At 48.5% G+C, this 20,324-nt stretch overlaps 1 protein-coding gene across 1 annotated transcript in view; it reads right to left on the bottom strand.

Moving 5' to 3' along the window:
- Positions 1–17,112, bottom strand: part of LOC309889521 (very low-density lipoprotein receptor-like) — a gene marked incomplete at its 5' end in the record, with an annotated part of 41,369 nt that extends 24,257 nt beyond the window's left edge. The window contains 2 exons of the mRNA XM_082782369.1: positions 14,641–15,766; positions 16,964–17,112. Coding sequence (XP_082638495.1) covers positions 14,641–15,766; positions 16,964–17,112 — 1,275 coding nt within the window. The remainder of the gene's footprint in view (positions 1–14,640; positions 15,767–16,963) is intronic.
- Positions 17,113–20,324: the final 3,212 nt, after the last annotated feature.

Here is a 20,324-nt window from a genome sequence, read left to right as displayed (position 1 = left end):
GTGGCAGGGAGTATGGGAGGATATGGGCAGGCATCTAGAGCAGTTGGCACCCCCAATGTTTTGGAAATTCACCCCTGAACAACTGCAAAATCCTCAAAAACTGGCAGAATGCTTGAAAAAAAGGTGTCATGATTCTGGCAGTTCCAAAGTAACACAAATAATTGTAACGTGCTGGGGCCTGGCTCATGCCTATCGAGCTGCCATTGATACTGCTATCAACTTAGTGACAGACCCTGTGGCCACTCCAAGCCCTGTGACAGATCCAATGGCCACTGAGACCCCTACGATGGACTCTGCAGCCGCTCCAGTTCCAGCTCCTGCAGCCACTCCAGGTCCAGTTCCTGTAGCTGCTCCAGTCCCAGCTCCTGCAGATGCTCCAGTTCCGGCTCCTGCAGCTGCTTCAGCTCCTGAAGCTGCTCCAGCTGCTGTGGCTGGGTCAGAGAAACGAGCTGTACCAGTGCAAGTTGACCCAGCAGAGGGTATTCCAACCCCTGTGGAAGACCCTGTAACGGGGTCAGAGAAACAAGCTGTAGCAGTGCAAGTTGCCCCTGTAGAGAAGGTGAAAAAATGTTATAGAGATTCAGGTCGTTTAGAACGCAGGGAGCCTTCTGCCAAATCTAGGTATAGAGACAACAATGCTGGGCCATCAGGGATTCAGGAGGAGGAAGATGAGGATGCCGAAAAATCAACAGTAACTACCCGAAACCTATACCAACATGAGCTACGAGATGTGCGAAAAGATTTTGGTTGTTGTATAGGTGAGTAGCTTGTCACCTGGCTGCTCCGGTACTGGGACACTGGAGCCAATTGTGTGGAATTAGACGGCAGGGAAGCCAGGCGGCTGGGATCCCTTGCTCGAGACGCCGGCATTGGCAAAGCAATTGCAGATGGAGCACAATCTAACAGCCTATGGAGGCGTCTCCTTTCAGCTGTGAGGGAAAGGTATCCCTTCAAGGAAGAACTTTTATGTCTACCAGGCAAGTGGACCACTATTGAGAAGGGAATCTAGTACCTGAGAGAATTACCCGTACAAGAGGTGATTTAAAACATCCACAGATCCAGATGAAGTCAGGTGTACACGACCCATGTGGAGGAAGTTTGTACAGAGTGCACCATCATCATATGCCAGCTCATTGGCAATAATGGCCTGGAAAGAGGATGAGGAACCCACAGTGGATGAAGTGGCTAAACAACTCCGGCAGTACGAAGAAAGTCTCTCCTCTTCCTTACAGGCCTGCATCTCAGCTGTGGAGAAACATTCTGAAGAGGTCCACCAACTCGAAGAGAATCTATCTTCCTCCGCACCTGAACCAACCAGTGTCCACCGACCAAAAGAGAACACTTGGGAGAAACTTTCTGAAAAGGTTCACCAACTTGAAGAGAGATTATTCTCCTCCGCACCTGCACAAAGCAGTGTCTCAGCTATCAGGGGTAAGCGTTCATCCACACAAGGAAGACGATATGGTGGGTACTCACCCCGTGCCACCCTGTGGTTCTACTTACGAGACCGTGGAGAGGACATGAGAAAATGGGATGGAAAATCTACCGCGACCCTAGAGGCACGGGTACGTGAGTTGCAAAAGAAAACAATCAGGAAAAAGGGATTCTCTGAAAAGTTTGCTGCTCCAACTTCCAGCAGACAGTCCTTCAAACACAGAAACGAAGAAGATTCTGACCAGGATTAGGGGAGCCCTGCCTCCAGCCAGGGGGAGGAAAGGGACAATCGAGTTTGTTGGACTGTGTGGATTCGATGGCCTGGCATGTCAGACGCACAAAAGTATAAGGCTTTAGTAGACACCGGTGCACAATGTACTCTATTGCCATCAAGCTATAAAGGACCAGAGCCCATCTGTATTTGTGGAGTGACAGGGGGATCCCAGCAGTTGACTGTATTGGAGGCTGAAGTGAGTCTGACTGGGAATGAGTGAGAAAAGCACCGTATAGTGACTGTCCCAGATGCTCCATGTATCCTTGGCATAGACTACCTTAGAAGAGGATATTGCATGGACCCAAAAGGGTTCCAGTGGGCTTTTGGCATAGCTGCCTTAGAGACAGAGGGCATTAAACAATTATCTACCTTGCCTGGTCTCTCAGAGGATCCCTCTGTTGTGGGGTTGATGAGGGTCGAAGAACAGCAAGTGCCAATCGCTACCACAACTGTGCACCGGCGGCAATATCGCACTAACCGAGACTCCCTGATTCCCATCCATAAGCTAATTCGTCAAATGGAGAGCTAAGGAGTGATCAGCAAGACTCATTCACCTTTCAATAGTCCCATATGGCCAGTGCGAAAGTCTAATGGTGAGTGGAGACTAACAGTGGACTATCGTGGCCTGAATGAAGTCACGCCACCACTGAGTGCTGCAGTGCCGGACATGCTGAAACTCCAGTACGAACTTGAATCGAAGGCAGCCAAGTGGTACGCCACAATTGATATCGCTAATGCATTTTTCTCCATCCCTCTAGCAGCAGAGTGCAGGCCACAATTTGCCTTCACTTGGAGGGGAGTCCAATATACTTGGAATCGGCTGCCCCAGGGGTGGAAACACAGCCCTACTATTTGCCATGAACTGATCCAGTCTGCGCTGGAGCAGGGGGAAGCTCCTGAACACCTGCAGTACATCGATGACATTATTGTGTGGGGTGACACAGCAGAGGAAGTTTTCGAGAAAGGGAAGAAAATAGTCCAAATCCTTCTGAAAGCCGGTTTTGCCATAAAGCAAAATAAAGTCAAAGGACCTGCACGAGAGATCCAGTTTTTAGGAATAAAATGGCAAGATGGATGTCGTCAAATCCCAATGGATGTGGTCAACAAAATAACAGCTATGTCTCCACCAACTAACAAAAAAGAAACACAGACTTTCCTAGGTGTTGTGGGGTTTTGGAGAATGCACATCCCAAATTACAGTCTGATTGTAAACCCGCTCTACCAAGTAACCCGTAAGAAGAATGAGTTTGAATGGGGCCCTGAACAACGACAAGCCTTTGAACAAATCAAGCAGGAAATAGTCCATGCAGTAGCCCTTGGGCCAGTTCGAACAGGACCAGGTGTAAAGAATGTGCTCTACACTGCAGCCGGGGAGAACGGCCCCACCTGGAGCCTCTGGCAGAAAGAGCCTGGGGAAACTCGAGGTCGGCCCCTGGGGTTTTGGAGTTGGGGATACAGAGGATCTGAAGCCCGCTATACTAAAACTGAAAAGGAGATATTGGCAGCATACGAAGGAGTTCGATCTGCTTCGGAGGTGGTCAGTACTGAAGCGCAGCTCCTCCTAGCACCATGACTGCCGGTACTAGGCTGGATGTTCAAAGGAAGGGTTCCCTCTACACATCATGCAACTGATGCTACATGGAGCAAGTGGGTTGCACTGATTACTCAGCAGGCTCGAATAGGAAACCCCAGTCGCCCAGGAATCTTGGAAGTGATTATGGACTGGCCAGAAGGCAAATACTTCGGCATATCATCAGAGGAGGAGGTGGGTCGTGCTGAAGAAGCCCCACTGTACAACCAGTTACCAGAGAATGAGAAGAAATATGCCCTGTTCACTGATGGGTCCTGTCATATTGTGGGGAAGCATCGGAGATGGAAGGCTGCTGTATGGAACCCTACACGATGAGTTGCAGAAGCTGCTGAGGGAGAAGGTGAATCGAGTCAGTTTGCAGAAGTGGAGGCCATTCAGCTGGCTTTAGATATTGCTGAACGAGAAAAGTGGCCAGTTCTCTATCTCTACACTGATTCAAGGATGGTAGCAAATGCCCTGTGGGGGTGGTTACAGCAATGGAATCAGAACAACTGGCAGCGCAGATGCAAATCCATCTGGGCTGCTGCACTGTGACAAGATATTGCTGCTAGAGTGGAGAACCTGGCTGTGAAAGTACGTCACGTAGATGCTCATGTGCCCAAGAATCGGGCAACTGAAGAACATCAGAACAACCAGCAGGTGGATCAGGCTGCTAAGATTGAAGTAGCTCAGGTGGACCTGGATTGGCAGCATAAAGGTGAATTATTTATAGCCCGATGGGCCCATGACACCTCAGGCCATCAAGGTAGAGATGCAACATACAGATGGGCTCGTGATTGAGGGGTGGACCTGACCATGGACGCTATAGCACAGGTTATTCATGACTGTGAAACGTGTGCTGCAATCAAGCAAGCCAAATGGTCAAAGCCTCTTTGGTATGGAGGACGATGGCTGAAATATAAATATGGAGAGGCCTGGCAGATTGATTACATCACACTCCTTCAAACTCGCAATGGCAAGCGCCATGTACTTATGGTGGAAGCAACTACCGGATGGCTGGAAACATATCCTGTGCCCCATGCCACCACATGGAACACTATCCTGGGCCTTGAAAAGCAAGTCCTATGGTGACATGGCACCCCAGAAAGAATAGAGTCAGACAATGGAACTCGTTTCAGAAACAACCTTATAGACACTTGGCCAAAGAACATGGTATTGAGTGGGTGTATCACATCCCCTATCATGCACCATCCTCAGGGAAATTGAACGATGCAATGGACTCTTAAAGACTACATTGAAAGCAATGGGCACTGGGACGTTCAAAAATTGGGATACGCATTTGGCAAAGGCCACCTGGTTAGTCAATACTAAGGGATCTGTCAACCGAGCTGGACCTGCCCAATCAAACCTGTTACCTACTGTGGAAGGGGATAAAGTTCCTGTAGTGCATGTAAGAAATATGCTGGGTAAAACAGTCTGGGCTACTCCTGCGTCAGGAAAAGGCAAACCCATTCGTGGAATTGCTTTTGCTCAGGGACCTGGATACACTTGGTGGGTGATGCAAAAGAACGGAGAGGTCCTGCGTGTACCTCAAGGGGATTTAATACTGGGTGAGAATAGCCCATGAATTGAATTGTACCACATTAATTACTATATAATACTGTATGTTATCACTACCATGACTACTATATACCCTAGTTGAAAATGGTGACTAATTAGAATGTATGGAGAAGAGTGTAACCTGAGCATGACATAAATGGTATGGAATAAGGGGTGGATAGATGTCCTGGTTTCAGTTAGAACGCCTACACTGGGTGAGGCCACCCATATTGTGCGGCAACACCCGGAATTTAATCAGCTCTGTGGTTGAACACACCCGAAGCCTGCAGTATGTCCCCTTCCTGCTGGTCAGCAGCACAAGGAGTCCAGTGCTGGTGAAAGTAGCTTCAGCCATGTCCTCAGGGCCAATGGCTTGACGTGGAACTTTGTGCTGTTGAATGAGACCTTTGAACCCTGTTCTGGTTTCAGCTAGGACAGAGTTAATTTCCCTCCTAGTAGCTGGTAGAACGCTATGTTTTGGATTAGGATGAGAAGAGTGCTGATAACATGCTGATGTTTTAATTGTTGCAGAGCAGTGCTTATACTAAGCCAAGGACATCTCAGCCTTTTTCTCTGTCCTGCCAACGGGCAGGCTGGGGGTGCAGCAAGAGCTGGGAGGGGACAGACCCAGGACAGGTGACCCAAACTAGCCAAAGGGGTATTCCATCCCATCTGATGTCATGCTGAACAATATATAGGGGTGGCTAGCCGGGGGAGGGGGGCCGGACTGCTCGGGGTTAGGCTGGGCATCGGTCAGCGGGTGGTGAGCAATTGCATTGTGCATCACTTGTTTGTACAAATTATTATTAGTAGTACTATTATCATCATTGTATCATTATTATTGTTGTTGTTGTTGTTATTATTTTCCTGTCTTATTAAACTGTCTTTATCTCAACTCATGGGCTTCACTTTCCATTTCTCTCCCCCGTCCCAGAGAGGGAGGGGGGTGAGCGAACGGCTGTGTGGTGTTTAGCTGCTGGCTGGGTTAAACCACGACAATGCCTTTGGTGTGGTGCATGCCCACGGGGCAATTTGGAAGGAGAGAATCCTTTTATCTTCCTCAGTTAAACATGCAGAAGAGGCTGATAGCAGTTATTAGGGAAGAAGGAAAAAGTTGGCCCAGACAGGAACAGCCCCAGCTAGGCAAGGTGCAATGTGCCCTATGTAAGAAATTTGGGCATTGGAAAAATAAATGCCCAGAATGGAAAAGAAATGTAAAAGGGAACTGGGGAAGGGATTTGGTTATCGCATATGCAAAAGATGACTCAAGAGGACCGGGAAATCTACCCCAGCAGTTCCGTTGGTTATAAAAATGAAGCTGGAGAAGGAGGGAAAAGAGGTGGAACTTATGGTAGATGCGGGGGCAACATATTCAGTTTTAAATAAAGCATTAGTATCAGTGGGGAATGATTACATTGTAGTGAAGGGGGCAACTGGCTGTTGCAGGAAGCACGGCCGAAAGCACGACAGACACCAGTAGAGTCAGATCATGCTCCATTTTATTGCCCGAATAGCCTAACTTTTATAGAGAACTTAACAGGGGTGGACAGTGTTTCACACAAGATTATTGGTCAAAAGCACTCAGACAAACAGCTACAAGAAAACAACCCCACCTGCAAGAAAACAACCCCCTTGTGATTAGCAGTCACATAGACCTTGTCCTTGAGGCCAGCTACTGGTAACAATATTTTCCTGAATTCCTCAATTGGGCGATGTGGGAACACTGTCATGGGAACTTCTCATAGTTGCCCTGGTAGCTTGGTTTGCTCAGCTATAGCAAGCCATGGGATTTTTGCTGTTTCAAGAAATCCCTCATCAATTCCCCCTTCTTCTTTTGAGCAAACCAAGCCCGACACAGCAGTTTTACAAGTAACTCTTTAGCTATACTTACAACACACAACAATGATTACCACCACCATAAACCAAATCCTTAATCCCCTTGTGATTAAACCCAGCAACCATCTACACTTTGTTTCAAACAAGTCAGTGAACCATTGATTGAAAGGATTGATACCATATTGATACCATATTGAATCTTTCTCGTGTGCTCTTTCAGGAAAGTAATGGATTTGTGAATTGACTCATTATGATCAGAAAGGTTTAAACAGTACATTCCCTTAAAGTCCTCACACCCATTCCTTTGAGCCAAAAGCAAGATGTCAATAGCAGCTTGATCCTGTAAAAGCAGATGTCGCAGACTATTTTGATCTGGTAACATCTCCTCAAGTATCTCTGTCGTGGCATATGCTTGCCTCTCGGCCCAGCATACCAATTTTTCTAAGTTGTTACGTGCGGCCGCAGATGCCACTCCAGGCACTGAAATTGCTAATGCCGCTCTAGCTGCAACCCCACACAATTCAACATTATCATTGCAATCCGATGCAAGCAATGTCCATTTATGTCTGGTGATCTCACACAACTGTAACAAGCTAGGAGCAAATACAATGAGTTTATCTAAGTAACATGGACATCTGATAGCATTTGCAGGGATACCTTGCCAGGCCCTATCCCCACAAATCAGAAAAACATCAGGAGGTAAGGCCAAAGCTGTACAATTGTTCCAAACACTGTAGTTGTTACCCCTTGTCTCCATGCTATAAACCCCTAAACCCTGCTTAGCAGCGTCATTGTAATCACAGGTGTTATTTGTGGTTTTGTACCGGTATGGACTTTTCCAGGTTCCTGTAGCAGGAATCATCTGATATCCATGGCTACGTTCACTTTTGTAGCCACCTTTCAGGTTGATTGTCGTGGTTTAACCCGGCTGGCAGCTAAATACCACGCAGCCGTTCGCTCACCCTCCCCCCTCCCTCTCTGGGACGGGGGAGAGAAATGGAAAGTGAAGCCCGTGAGTTGAGATAAAGACAGTTTAATAAGACAGGAAAATAATAATAACAAAATAATAATAACAATAATAACAATAATGTTACAATGGTGATAATAGGAAAATAATAATAATATGTACAAACAAGTGATGCACAATGCAATTGCTCACCACCCGCTGACCGATGCCCAGCTTAACCCCGAGCAGTCCGGCCCCCTCCCCCCGGCTAGCCACCCCTATATATTGTTTAGCATGACGTCAGATGGTATGGAATACCCCTTTGGCTAGTTTGGGTCACCTGTCCTGGGTCTGTCCCCTCCCAACTCTTACTGCACCCCCAGCCTGCCTGTTGGCAGGACAGAGCAAAAGGCTGAGATGTCCTTGGCTTGGTATAAGCACTGCTCTGCAACAATTAAAACATCGGGGTGTTATCAGCACTCTTCTCATCCTAAGCCAAAACACAGCATTCCACCAGCTACTAGGAAGAAAATTAATTCTGTTCTAACTGAAACCAGGACATCTATCCACCCCTTATTCCATACCATTTATGTCATGCTCAGGTTACACTCTTTTCCATACATTCTAATTAGTCACCTAGAGTAGTCATGGTAGTGATAACATACAGTATTATATAGTAATTAACATGGTACAATTCAGTTCATGGGCTATTCTCACCCAGTATTAAATCTCCTTGAGGTACACACCAGACCTCTCCGTTCTTTTGCATCACCCACCAAGTGTATCCAGGTCCCTGAGCGAAAACAATTCCACGAATAGGTTTGCCTTTTCCTGAGGCAGGAGTAGCCCAGACTGTTTTACCCAGCATATTTCTTACATGCACTACAGGAACTTTATCCCCATCTACAGTACGTAACAGGTTTGATTGGGCAGGTCCATCTCGGTTGGCAGATCCCTTAGTATTGACTAACCAGGTGGCCTTTGCCAAATGCGTATCCCAATTTTTGAATGTTCCAGCGCCCATTGCTTTCAATGTAGTCTTTAACAGTCCGTTGTATCGTTCAACTTTCCCAGAGGCTGGTGCATGATAGGGGATGTGATACACCCACTCAATACCATGTTCTTTGGCCCAAGTGTCTATAAGGTTGTTTCGGAAATGAGTTCCATTGTCTGACTCTATTCTTTCTGGGGAACCATGTCGCCATAGTACTTGTTTTTCAAGGCCCAGGATAGTGTTCCATGTGGTGGCATGGGGCACAGGATATGTTTCCAGCCATCCAGTGGTTGCTTCCACCATTGTAAGTACGTGGCGCTTACCATTGCGAGTTTGAGGGAGTGTGATGTAATCAATCTGCCAGGCCTCTCCATATTTATATTTCAGCCATCGTCCTCCATACCAAAGAGGCTTTGACCGTTTGGCTTGCTTGATTGCAGCACATGTTTCACAGTCATGAATAACCTGTGCTATAGCGTCCATGGTCAGGTCCACCCCTCGATCACGAGCCCATCTGTATGTTGCATCTCTACCTTGATGGCCTGAGGTGTCATGGGCCCATCGGGCTATAAATAATTCACCTTTATGCTGCCAATCCAGGTCCACCTGAGGTACTTCAATCTTAGCAGCCTGATCCACCTGCTGGTTGTTCTGATGTTCTTCAGTAGCCCGATTCTTGGGCACATGAGCATCTACGTGACGTACTTTCACAGCCAGGTTCTCTACCCAAGCAGCAATGTCTTGCCACAAAGCAGCAGCCCAGATGGATTTGCCCCTACGCTGCCAGTTGTTTTGCTTCCATTGCTGTAACCATCCCCACAGGGCATTTGCTACCATCCATGAATCGGTGTAGAGATAGAGAACTGGCCATTTTTCTCGTTCAGCAATGTCTAAAGCCAGCTGAATGGCTTTCACTTCTGCAAACTGACTCGATTCACCTTCTCCCTCAGCAGCTTCTGCAACTCGTCGTGTAGGGCTCCATACAGCAGCCTTCCATCTCCGATGCTTCCCCACAATATGACAGGACCCATCAGTGAACAGGGCATATTTCTTCTCATTCTCTGGTAACTGGTTGTACAGTGGGGCTTCTTCAGCACGACCCACCTCCTCCTCTGATGATATGCCGAAGTATTTGCCTTCTGGCCAGTCCATAATCACTTCCAAGATTCCTGGGCGACTGGGGTTTCCTATTCGAGCCTGCTGAGTAATCAGTGCAACCCACTTGCTCCATGTAGCATCAGTTGCATGATGTGTAGAGGGAACCCTTCCTTTGAACATCCAGCCTAGTACCGGCAGTCATGGTGCTAGGAGGAGCTGCGCTTCAGTACTGACCACCTCCGAAGCAGATCGAACTCCTTCATATGCTGCCAATATCTCCTTTTCAGTTTTAGTATAGCGGGCTTCAGATCCTCTGTATCCCCAACTCCAAAACCCCAGGGGCCGACCTCGAGTTTCCCCAGGTTCTTTCTGCCAGAGGCTCCAGGTGGGGCCGTTCTCCCCGGCTGCAGTGTAGAGCACATTCTTTACATCTGGTCCTGTTCGAACTGGCCCAAGGGCTACTGCATGGACTATTTCCTGCTTGATTTGTTCAAAGGCTTGTCGTTGTTCAGGGCCCCATTCAACTCATTCTTCTTACGGGTTACTTGGTAGAGCGGGTTTACAATCAGACTGTAATTTGGGATGTGCATTCTCCAAAACCCCACAACACCTAGGAAAGTCTGTGTTTCTTTTTTGCTAGTTGGTGGAGACATAGCTGTTATTTTGTTGATCACATCCATTGGGATTTGACGACGTCCATCTTGCCATTTTATTCCTAAAAACTGGATCTCTCGTGCAGGTCCTTTGACTTTATTTTGTTTTATGGCAAAACCGGCCTTCAGAAGGATTTGGACTATTTTCTTCCCTTTCTCAAAAACTTCCTCTGCTGTGTCACCCCACACAATAATGTCATCGATGTACTGCAGGTGTTCAGGAGCTTCCCCCTGCTCCAGCGCAGACTGGATCAGTTCATGGCAAATAGTAGGGCTGTGTTTCCACCCCTGGGGCAGCCGATTCCAAGTATATTGGACTCCCCTCCAAGTGAAGGCAAACTGTGGCCTGCACTCTGCTGCTAGAGGGATGGAGAAAAATGCATTAGCGATATCAATTGTGGCGTACCACTTGGCTGCCTTCGATTCAAGTTCGTACTGAAGTTCCAGCATGTCCGGCACTGCAGCACTCAGTAGTGGCGTGACTTCATTCAGGCCACGATAGTCCACTGTTAGTCTCCACTCGCCATTAGACTTTCGCACTGGCCATATGGGACTATTGAAAGGTGAATGAGTCTTGCTGATCACTCCTTGGCTCTCCAATTGACGAATTAGCTTATGGATGGGAATCAGGGAGTCTCGGTTAGTGCGATATTGCCGCCGGTGCACAGTTGTGGTAGCGATTGGCACTCGCTGTTCTTCGACCCTCAGCAACCCCACAACAGAGGGGTCCTCTGAGAGACCAGGCAAGGTAGATAATTGTTTAATGCCTTCTGTCTCTAAGGCAGCTATACCAAAAGCCCACTGGAACCCTTTTGGGTCCTTGCAATATCCTCTTCTGAGATAGTCTATGCCAAGGATACATGGAGCATCCGGGCCAGTTACAATGCGGTGCTTTTCCCACTCATTCCCAGTCAGACTCACTTCAGCCTCCAATACAGTCAACTGCTGAGATCCCCCTGTCACTCCACAAATATAGACGGGCTCTGGTCCTTTATATCTCGATGGCATTATAGTACATTGTGCACCGGTGTCTACTAAAGCCTTATACTTCTGTGCGTCTGACGTGCCAGGCCATCGAATCCACACAGTCCAATAAACTCGATTGTCCCTTTCCTCCCCCTGGCTGGAGGCAGGGCTCCCCTAATCCTGGTCAGAATCTTCTTCATTTCTGTGTTTGAAGGACTGTCTGCTGGAAGTTGGAGCAGCAAACTTTTCAGAGAATCCCTTTTTCTTGATTGTTTTCTTTTCCAACTCACGTACCCGTGCCTCTAGGGTCGCAGTATATTTTCCATCCCATTTTCTCATGTCCTCTCCATGGTCTCGTAAGTAAAACCACAGGGTGGCACGGGGTGAGTACCCACCATATCGTCTTCCTTGTGTGGATGAACGCCTACCCCTGATAGCTGAGACACTGCTCTGTACAGGTGCGGAGGAGAATAATCTCTCTTCAAGTTGGTGAACCTTTTCAGAAAGTTTCTCCACAGTGTTCTCTTTTGGTCGGTGGACACTGGTTGGTTCAGGTGGGGATGAAGATAGATTCTCTTTAAGTTGGTGGAACTCTTCAGAAAGTTTCTCCACAGCTGAGACGCAGGCCTGTAAGGAAGAGGAGAGACTTTCTTCGTACTGCCGGAGTTGTTTAGCCACTTCATCCACTGTGGGTTCCTCATCCTCTTTCCAGGCCATTATTGCCAATGAGCTGGCATATGATGATGGTGCACTCCGTACAAACTTCCTCCACATGGGTCGTGTACACCTGACTTCATCTGGATCTGTGGATGTTTGTCTGAGGTCTGGATCCTCATAAATCACTTCCCGTACGGCTAATTCCCTCAGATACTGGATTCCCTTCTCCATAGTGGTCCACTTGCCTGGTAGACATAAAAGTTCTTCCTTGAAGGGATACCTTTCCCTCACAGCTGAGAGGAGACGCCTCCAGAGGCTGTTAGATTGTGCTCCATCTGCAATTGCTTTGTCAATGCCGGCGTCTCTAGCAAGGGATCCCAGCCGCCTGGCTTCCCTGTCATCTAATTCCACACAATTGGCTCCAGTGTCCCAGCATCGGAGCAGCCAGGTGACAAGCTGCTCACCTATACAGCGACCAAAATCTTTTCGCACATCTCATAACTCACGCTCGTTTAGGCTTCGGGTAGTTACTGTTGATTTTTCGACATCCTCATCTTCTTCCTCCTGAACCCTTGATGGCCCAGCGTCGTCGTCGTCTCCGTCGTCTCTATACCTAGATTTGGCAGAAGATTCTCTGCGTTCTAAACGACCTGAATCTCTATACCATTTTTTCACCTTCTCTACAGGGGCAGCTTGCACTGCTACTGCTCGTTTCTCTGACCTTGTTACAGGGTCTGCCACAGAGGTTGGAATACCCTCTGCAGGGTCAACTTGCACTGCTACAGCTTTCTCTGACCCAGCCACAGGAGCTGGAGGGGCTGCAGGAGCTGGAGCAGCTGCAGGAACCGGAGCTGGAGTGGCTGCAGGAACTGGAGTTGGAGCAGTTGCAGGAGCTGTGACTGGAGTAGCAGCAGGAGCTGGAACTGGAGCGGCTGCAGGAGCTGGGACTGGAGCAGCTGCAGGAGCTGGGGCTGGAGCGGCTGCAGGAGCTGGGACTGGAGTGGCTGCAGGAGCTGGAACTGGAGCAGCTACAGGAACTGGGACTGGAGCATCTGCAGAAGCTGGGACTGGAGCGGCTGCAGAGTCCACCGTAGGGGTCACAGTGGCCGTTGGATCTGTCACAGGGCTTGGAGTGGCCGCAGGGTCTGTCACTAAGTTGATAGCAGTATCAATGGCAGCTCGATAGGCATGAGCCAGGCCCCAGCATGTTACAATGATTTGTGTTACTTTGGAACTGCCAGAATCATGACACCTTTTTCTCAAGCATTCTGCCAGTTTTTGAGGATTTTGCAGTTGTTCAGGGGTGAATTTCCAAAACACTGGGGGTGCCAACTGCTCTAGATGCCTGCCCATATCCTCCCATACTCCCTGCCACCCACAACTATACTGCCTCCGGGCAGATCTCCGGATGAGCTTCCTAAGTAGTTGTTTAACTTTAAGCAGAACCTGAAGTGCATTCAGGAGGCAGAACAACAAGACTATGCTGGTCTGAGTATCCCAAGGATATTCAATATCTTGGAGAGCTATTGTAGCAAGCTCGGAGGGTAAGAGGGTGGTGAAGGAGAAAGGGAGAGTGAACAAGGAGGATACAGGGGTGGTGAAGGAGAAAGGGAGAGTAATCAAGTAAGAAAAAATATCTTCCCCTTTCCCCTCCACAGATTGACTCCCTAATGGAAAAAAACAATAGGTATAATTGCTAATAGTTTCCAAGATACAGTTTCCAAAATACAGAGTCGACGATGTTACTGAGTACAAATACCAAGTTAGAGTCATGACCAGATATCTCATCGTCTCATAAGCCATTGCTACAACACTCAGTACCATAATGATCTTAAACCAGGGCCCGGAGAGGATAAACAACATGACAGAGAGCAAGTACGGAAAATAATGTACTATAATACTCAATTTGGAAAACAGGCACAGCAGAGTTGAGATTAAAGCAATCAGCATTATGACAAGTGACTATTAAGCAGGTCTAATACACCAATTTTAGTTTAACACACTGTGGTCAGATCTGCCGTTATCTCAACCTTTCGTGCCCCACGTTGGGCGCCAAAAAGACTCTCGTGGTTTAACCCGGCCGACAGCTAAATACCACGCAGCCGTTCGCTCACCCTCCCCCCTCCCTCTCTGGGACGGGGGAGAGAAATGGAAAGTGAAGCCCGTGAGTTGAGATAAAGACAGTTTAACAAGACAGGAAAATAATAATAACAAAATAATAATAATAACAATAATGTTACAATGGTGATAATAGGAAAGTAATAATAATATGTACAAACAAGTGATGCACAATGCAATTGCTCACCACCTGCTGACCGATGCCCAGCTTAACCCCGAGCAGTCCGGCCCCCTCCCCCCGGCTAGCCACCCCTATATATTGTTTAGCATGACGTCAGATGGTATGGAATACCCCTTTGGCTAGTTTGGGTCACCTGTCCTGGGTCTGTCCCCTCCCAGCTCTTACTGCACCCCCAGCCTGCCTGTTGGCAGGACAGAGCAAAAGGCTGAGATGTCTTTGGCTTAGTATAAGCACTGCTCTGCAACAATTAAAACATCGGGGTGTTATCAGCACTCTTCTCATCCTAAGCCAAAACACAGCATTCCACCAGCTACTAGGAAGAAAATTAATTCTGTTCTAACTGAAACCAGGACATTGATACATATTTGACTACAGATACCAGGGTTTTGACATTCATCAATGTCTCCACAGTTTCTCTTGTCTATAAACTCAAACCCAGCTGGACAGTCACATTCCTTTATGATGCATTCCTCCAGGGGCTCATCACCCCAGTCCTTGTAGTCTCTCTGCTGGTTACACACTTTATTCATATCTATGCATTCTCCACTTCTGCACTTGAATTTGCCAGGTCCAGAGCACTGAATAACATTGTTATAGTTTGCTTCATCAGTGCCATCCAGACAGTCTCTCACACCACTGCACTGCCTACTCCCATGGACACAGTTCCCATCTTCACATCTGAACTGGTCTGGCCTGCAGGTCCGAGAAGGGCAGTTAATTTCATCACTTCCATCCTTGCAATCAGGATCTCCATCACATCGCCACTTTTTGTGGATACATTCACCTGAGCCGCACTGCACCTCACTCGTAGAACACTTCACTGGAAGTGCAGGCTGGCGGCCACACTGCTCCAAAGATTCATCCGAGTGGTCGGAGCAGTCAGTATCATCATCACACACCCAGCTGATAGGGATGCAGGTAGAACTCTTGCACTGAAACTCATGAACACCACAGGTAGGAGGTGCACACTCCAGCTCATTGCTACCATCACTGCAGTCATCTTGAACATTGCAGACAAAGCTTTTGGAAATACATTGCCCACTACTGCATGTGAATTCTGCTGCACTACAAGTCACAATGCCACAATTCTCTTCATCTTCTCCACTGTCACAGTCCTTTTCACCATCACATTTCCAGGACACCGGGATACGCTGGACTGACTGAGGACCACAGCTAATTTCATTTACCTGACATGTTCTCATATGACACAGATCAGCACTCTCATCAGACCCATTTTCACAGTCCGGATCCCCATCACACGGCCATCTATTTGGCACACACTGACCACTGTTGCAGACAAAGTCAGGTTCAGCACACGTCTTCTTCACACAAGCACTCTCATCACTGCCATCTGAGCAGTCTTCACATTTTACTCTAGCACTGTCGGCGGCAGTGCACAGGCAGGCGAGGGCGAGCAGCAGGCAGAGCGCCCCACAGAGCAGCAGCGCCTGCCACCGCTCTGCACCTGTGTCACTTATACTACTCCTATTACCCCTGCTGTTAGTGTCAGTGGCATCCTCCTGGTACCATTTCTGTCTTTGCCGCCCCTTACTCTCCCCCTTTTCTTTTTGCCACTGACCATTCACCACAAATGGATGAGACACATGATTACTAGTTAGGAAAGAGAGTGTAACGTCTGCTATACGGCTGCAGGCCGTGCCAGCTGCAACCCTAGAAGCTGTTTGTGAACAAGCCTGCCGGTGGTCATTTGGCAGTGTAATCTGCGTCTCTGCACTCCTGCCCCGCAATAGAGCTAAATTGTCACTAGTAATCTGTTGAATGTGGCAACCCCACGGAATCTTATCCAGAAACATAGTTATAACACCGATCTGGGGACGAATAGTCTTTTTTGCATTGCAAGATAAACTTCTTATAAAAAGAATGCCAGAGAGAAGCAGCACAGCCGCTGCTGCCGCTGCCTCCATGGTTACGTCAGACAGGCTGCAGGGTCCTGATGTCCGTCCCTCTGCTCTGTGCCGACTCGCCACACGGTGAGGGTCGGCTGCCGTTGTCCACTGACGCCTCTGGTCTCCCGTAGCAACTCGATCTCGGATGTCCCGTATCGCACCGCGATTACTTCAATTTCATGCAATTACTTCAAATTTCCTGCGTCTCTCTGCGATTCCTTTTTCTGCGTCTCTCTGCGATTCTGCGTCTCTCCGCGATTCCCTTTTCCGTGTCCCCCCGCATTTCCGCGTCCCACCGCGATTCCTTTTTCTGCGTCCCACCGCGATTCCGCGTCTCACCGCGATTCCGTTTTCCACGTCCCACCGCGATTCCTTTTTCCGCGTCTCTCCGCGATTCTGCGTGTCTCTGCGATTCCCTTTTCCGCGTCCCCCCGCGATTCCGCGTCCCACCGCGATTCCTTTTTCCGCGTCCCACCGCGATTCCGTGTCCCACCGCGATTCCGCGTCTCACCGCGATTCCGTTTTCCGCGTCCCACCGCGATTCCGTTTCCCGCGTCCCACCGCGATTCCGCGTCCCCCCGCGTTTCCGCGTCCCACCGCGATTCCCTTTTCCGCGTCCCCCCACGATTCCGCATCCCACCGCGATTCCTTTTTCCGCGTCCCACCGTGATTCCGCGTCCCACCGCGATTCCGCGTCTCACCGCGATTCCGTTTTCCACGTCCCACCGCGATTCCGTTTCCCGCGTCCCACCGCGATTCCGCGTCTCACCGCGATTCCGTTTTCCGCGTCCCTCCGCAATTCCGTTTCCCGTGTCCCACCGCGATTCCGCGTCTCACCGCAATTCCATTTTCCGCGTCCCTCCGCGATTCCGCGTCCCACCGCGATTCCGCGTCCCACCGCGATTCCGTTTCCCGCATCCCTCCGCGATTCCGCGTCCCTCCGCGATTCCGTTTTCCGCGTCCCACCGCGATTCCGCGTCTCACCGCGATTCCGCGTCTCACCACGATTCCGTTTTCCGCGTCCCGCATCTCTCACCGGGAGTACCGCGTCTCACCGTGAGGCCCGTGTACAGTGTTTCCGGGTTGGTGTCTGGTCTGCTCTAGCGCCGGTCGGATGGGCGCTCCGATGTCCCGGCGGCACGGCGAGGTCGCGGCGCCGCTGGTCCCCGGCGCCGCTGGTTTCCTGGTCCCCCTGCGTTCCAATGTGCCGGCGCCGCTAGTGTCCCGCTGCGCTGCGATGTTTGTCCCGGCGCCGCTGCGATGTCCTGTTCGGGTCCTGTTCAGGGGTCCCTATTCGGGCGCCATATGTTGTAGGAAGCACGGCCGAAAGCACGACAGACACCAGTAGAGTCAGATCATGCTCCATTTTATTGCCCGAATAGCCTAACTTTTATAGAGAACTTAACAGGGGTGGACAGTGTTTCACAAAAGATTATTGGTCAAAAGCACTCAGACAAACAGCTACAAGAAAACAACCCCACCTGCAAGAAAACAACCCCCTTGTGATTAGCAGTCACATAGATCTTGTCCTTGAGGCCAGCTACTGGTAACAATATTTTCCTGAATTCCTCAATTGGGCGATGTGGGAACACTGTCATGGGAACTTCTCATAGTTGCCCTGGTAGCTTGGTTTGCTCAGCTACAGCAAGCCATGGGATTTTTGCTGTTTCAAGAAATCCCTCAACAACTGGCCAGTCTGAAAGAGCATATTTCTGCAAACCATTGAAATACAAATATGGGAAGCAGTGGGGCGTTCACAAGTTCCTATACATGCCCAACTCCCCGGAGTCACTCCTAGGGACAGATTTATTGGAAAGATTACAAGCAACCATTTCATTTAAAAATGGGGAGATTATTCTGGAGGTAAATGATCAAAGATATGTGGAAGTGTTGAGTTTGATATTGACAGCTATTGAGACCAAAGAGGAAATTAGTGAGGAAATTCTAAGTCAAGTGTTTTCCGGAGTACGATCTTCTAATGTATCAGGGAAGGTGAAAAATGCACTTAAACAGTATCCCTTGAAAAAGGAAGATAGAGAAGGAATTAGCCCGATAATTGATTAACATGCTTAACACCAGAGCTAACTTGGTTTACTGTTTTAGACCTGAAGGATGCCTTCTTTTGCCTCCCTCTCCATGAAGCCAGTCAGAAAATCTTTGCATTTGATTGGAAAAGCCCTAAGAGTGGGCACAAAACACAGCTCACATGGACAAGGTTGCCTCAGGGCTTTAAGAACTCACCCACCTTGTTCGGAGAACAACTTGCAAAGGACTTGGAGATCTGGGAAGCCCCATCAGGAGAAGGAAGGCTTTTGCAGTAGGTAGATGACCTCCTTATAGCCACCTAGAAGGAAGAAGCATGCGTGGCCTGGACCGTAAGCCTCCTAAACTTTCTGGGACTACAGGGGTACAGGGTATCGAAAAAAAAGGTTCAGGTGGTAAAGCAGAAGGTGACCTACCTGGGTTATGAGGTTAGTGCTGGACAACGGACCTTGGGGCAAGATCATAAAGAAGCACTATGTCAAACCCTGAAACCCGAGACAATAAAAGAACTATGAATATTTTGGGGAAGGATGTTATGGTGGTGCAGATTGTGGATCTATAATTACTGATTGCTTGTAAAACCGCTGTATGTGCTCATTGCAAATGGGAACAGGGACCTCCAATGGAGAAAGGAGGCCACGCGAGCCTTTGGCCAACTAAAGAAGACTCTCATGTCAGCCTCAACTTTGGGACTTCCAGATGTGAATAAACCATTTTTCCTCTTCTCCCATGAGAAACAGGGGATTGCCCTGGGAATACTAGCACAGGACCTGGGCCCATATTGAAGGGCAGTTGCTTATTTTTCGAAGCAGCTGGATGCTGCTGCCAAGGGATGGCTGGGATGCCTCAGAGCCCTTGCAGCAGTGGTGCTAAATATCCAGGAAGCATGCAAGTTCACCTTGGGACAGAAAATAACTGTGCTAGTGTCTCACACAAGTGTCCACAGTGCTGGAAGTGAAAGGCGGTCTCTGGCTTTCCCCCCAAAGGTTCCTGAAATCAGCAGAAACCAAGGGGAGCCAGTACACCGTGACTGCCTGGAGACCATTGAAGCTATCTACTCCAGCCGTCCAGATCTGAAGGACACTCCTTTTGATGATGTGGAAATATGGGAGCAGCTACATCGTCAGTGGAAAACGACATGCTGGGTATGCAGTTATCACTTGCAAAGACATAATAGAATCTGGAAAATAAACATCTATAGGGACTAAATAATGAGATTATTGGAAGCAGTTCAGCTGCCTGAAAAGGTAGCAATAATGCACACTGAGGCACACCAGAAGGTGAGCTCAGAATTGAGCTCAGAAAGGAAATGATCTGGCAGACAGAAAGGCAAAAGAAGCAGCAGAAGGTGAGGTAGCAACTGAGGGAGCCCTGATTCCAGACAGGCAAATTCCCCTTGACAGTAAGCTTCTATATATAGCAATAAGGATAGAAAATTAATCGAAAGTCAAAAGGGAAAATACAACCAAGGGGGTTGGGCTATTACCAAAGAAGGGAAGGGAAGCTAGTCATCCCCTCCAATTTATTGTGGTCACTGGTAAAGAAGGAACACCGGAAAACACATTGGGGAATAGACGCTTTGTATAACTATCTAATTGGAAAAATTATTGCCAGGATCTTATATACTACCATCACTCAAATAACTTAACAATGTGATCTTTGTCTCCAGACTAACCCCAAAAACACCCCCAAACCAAAACTGGGTCAAATTGGAAAAGGTCATGGGCCTGGGCAACAGTGGCAAATTGACTTTTTTGAACTTCCAAGAAAAGGGGAGTGTAGATATTTACTGGTGTTAACAGATACCTTTTCAGGATGGCCAGAGGCTTTCCCCACTAGGACTGCCAAACCCTGAGAGGCAACTAAGTCTCTTGTAGAGAAAACTTTGAAACCACAGTGGGAAGTACTATACCAGGTGCTCCTTACAACCTCCACCACAATTGAGATCAAGGAACAGAGTGCCTGGATTCACCATTCTCGAGTGAAGAAAGCTCCAGAAGCCCCCTGGAAAGTAACGCCAGGTGACAGTGAACTGAAACTAAAGCTCAGTCGAGCAAAATGAGGACATTACAGTCAGGAGTATTTAG

This window comes from Aythya marila, assembly GCF_965140915.1.
Source record: "Aythya marila genome assembly, chromosome: W".
NCBI lineage: Eukaryota > Metazoa > Chordata > Aves > Anseriformes > Anatidae > Aythya > Aythya marila.
The sequence above is the reverse complement of the archived record's forward strand: the minus strand, read 5'-3'. Positions and strand labels throughout refer to the sequence as shown.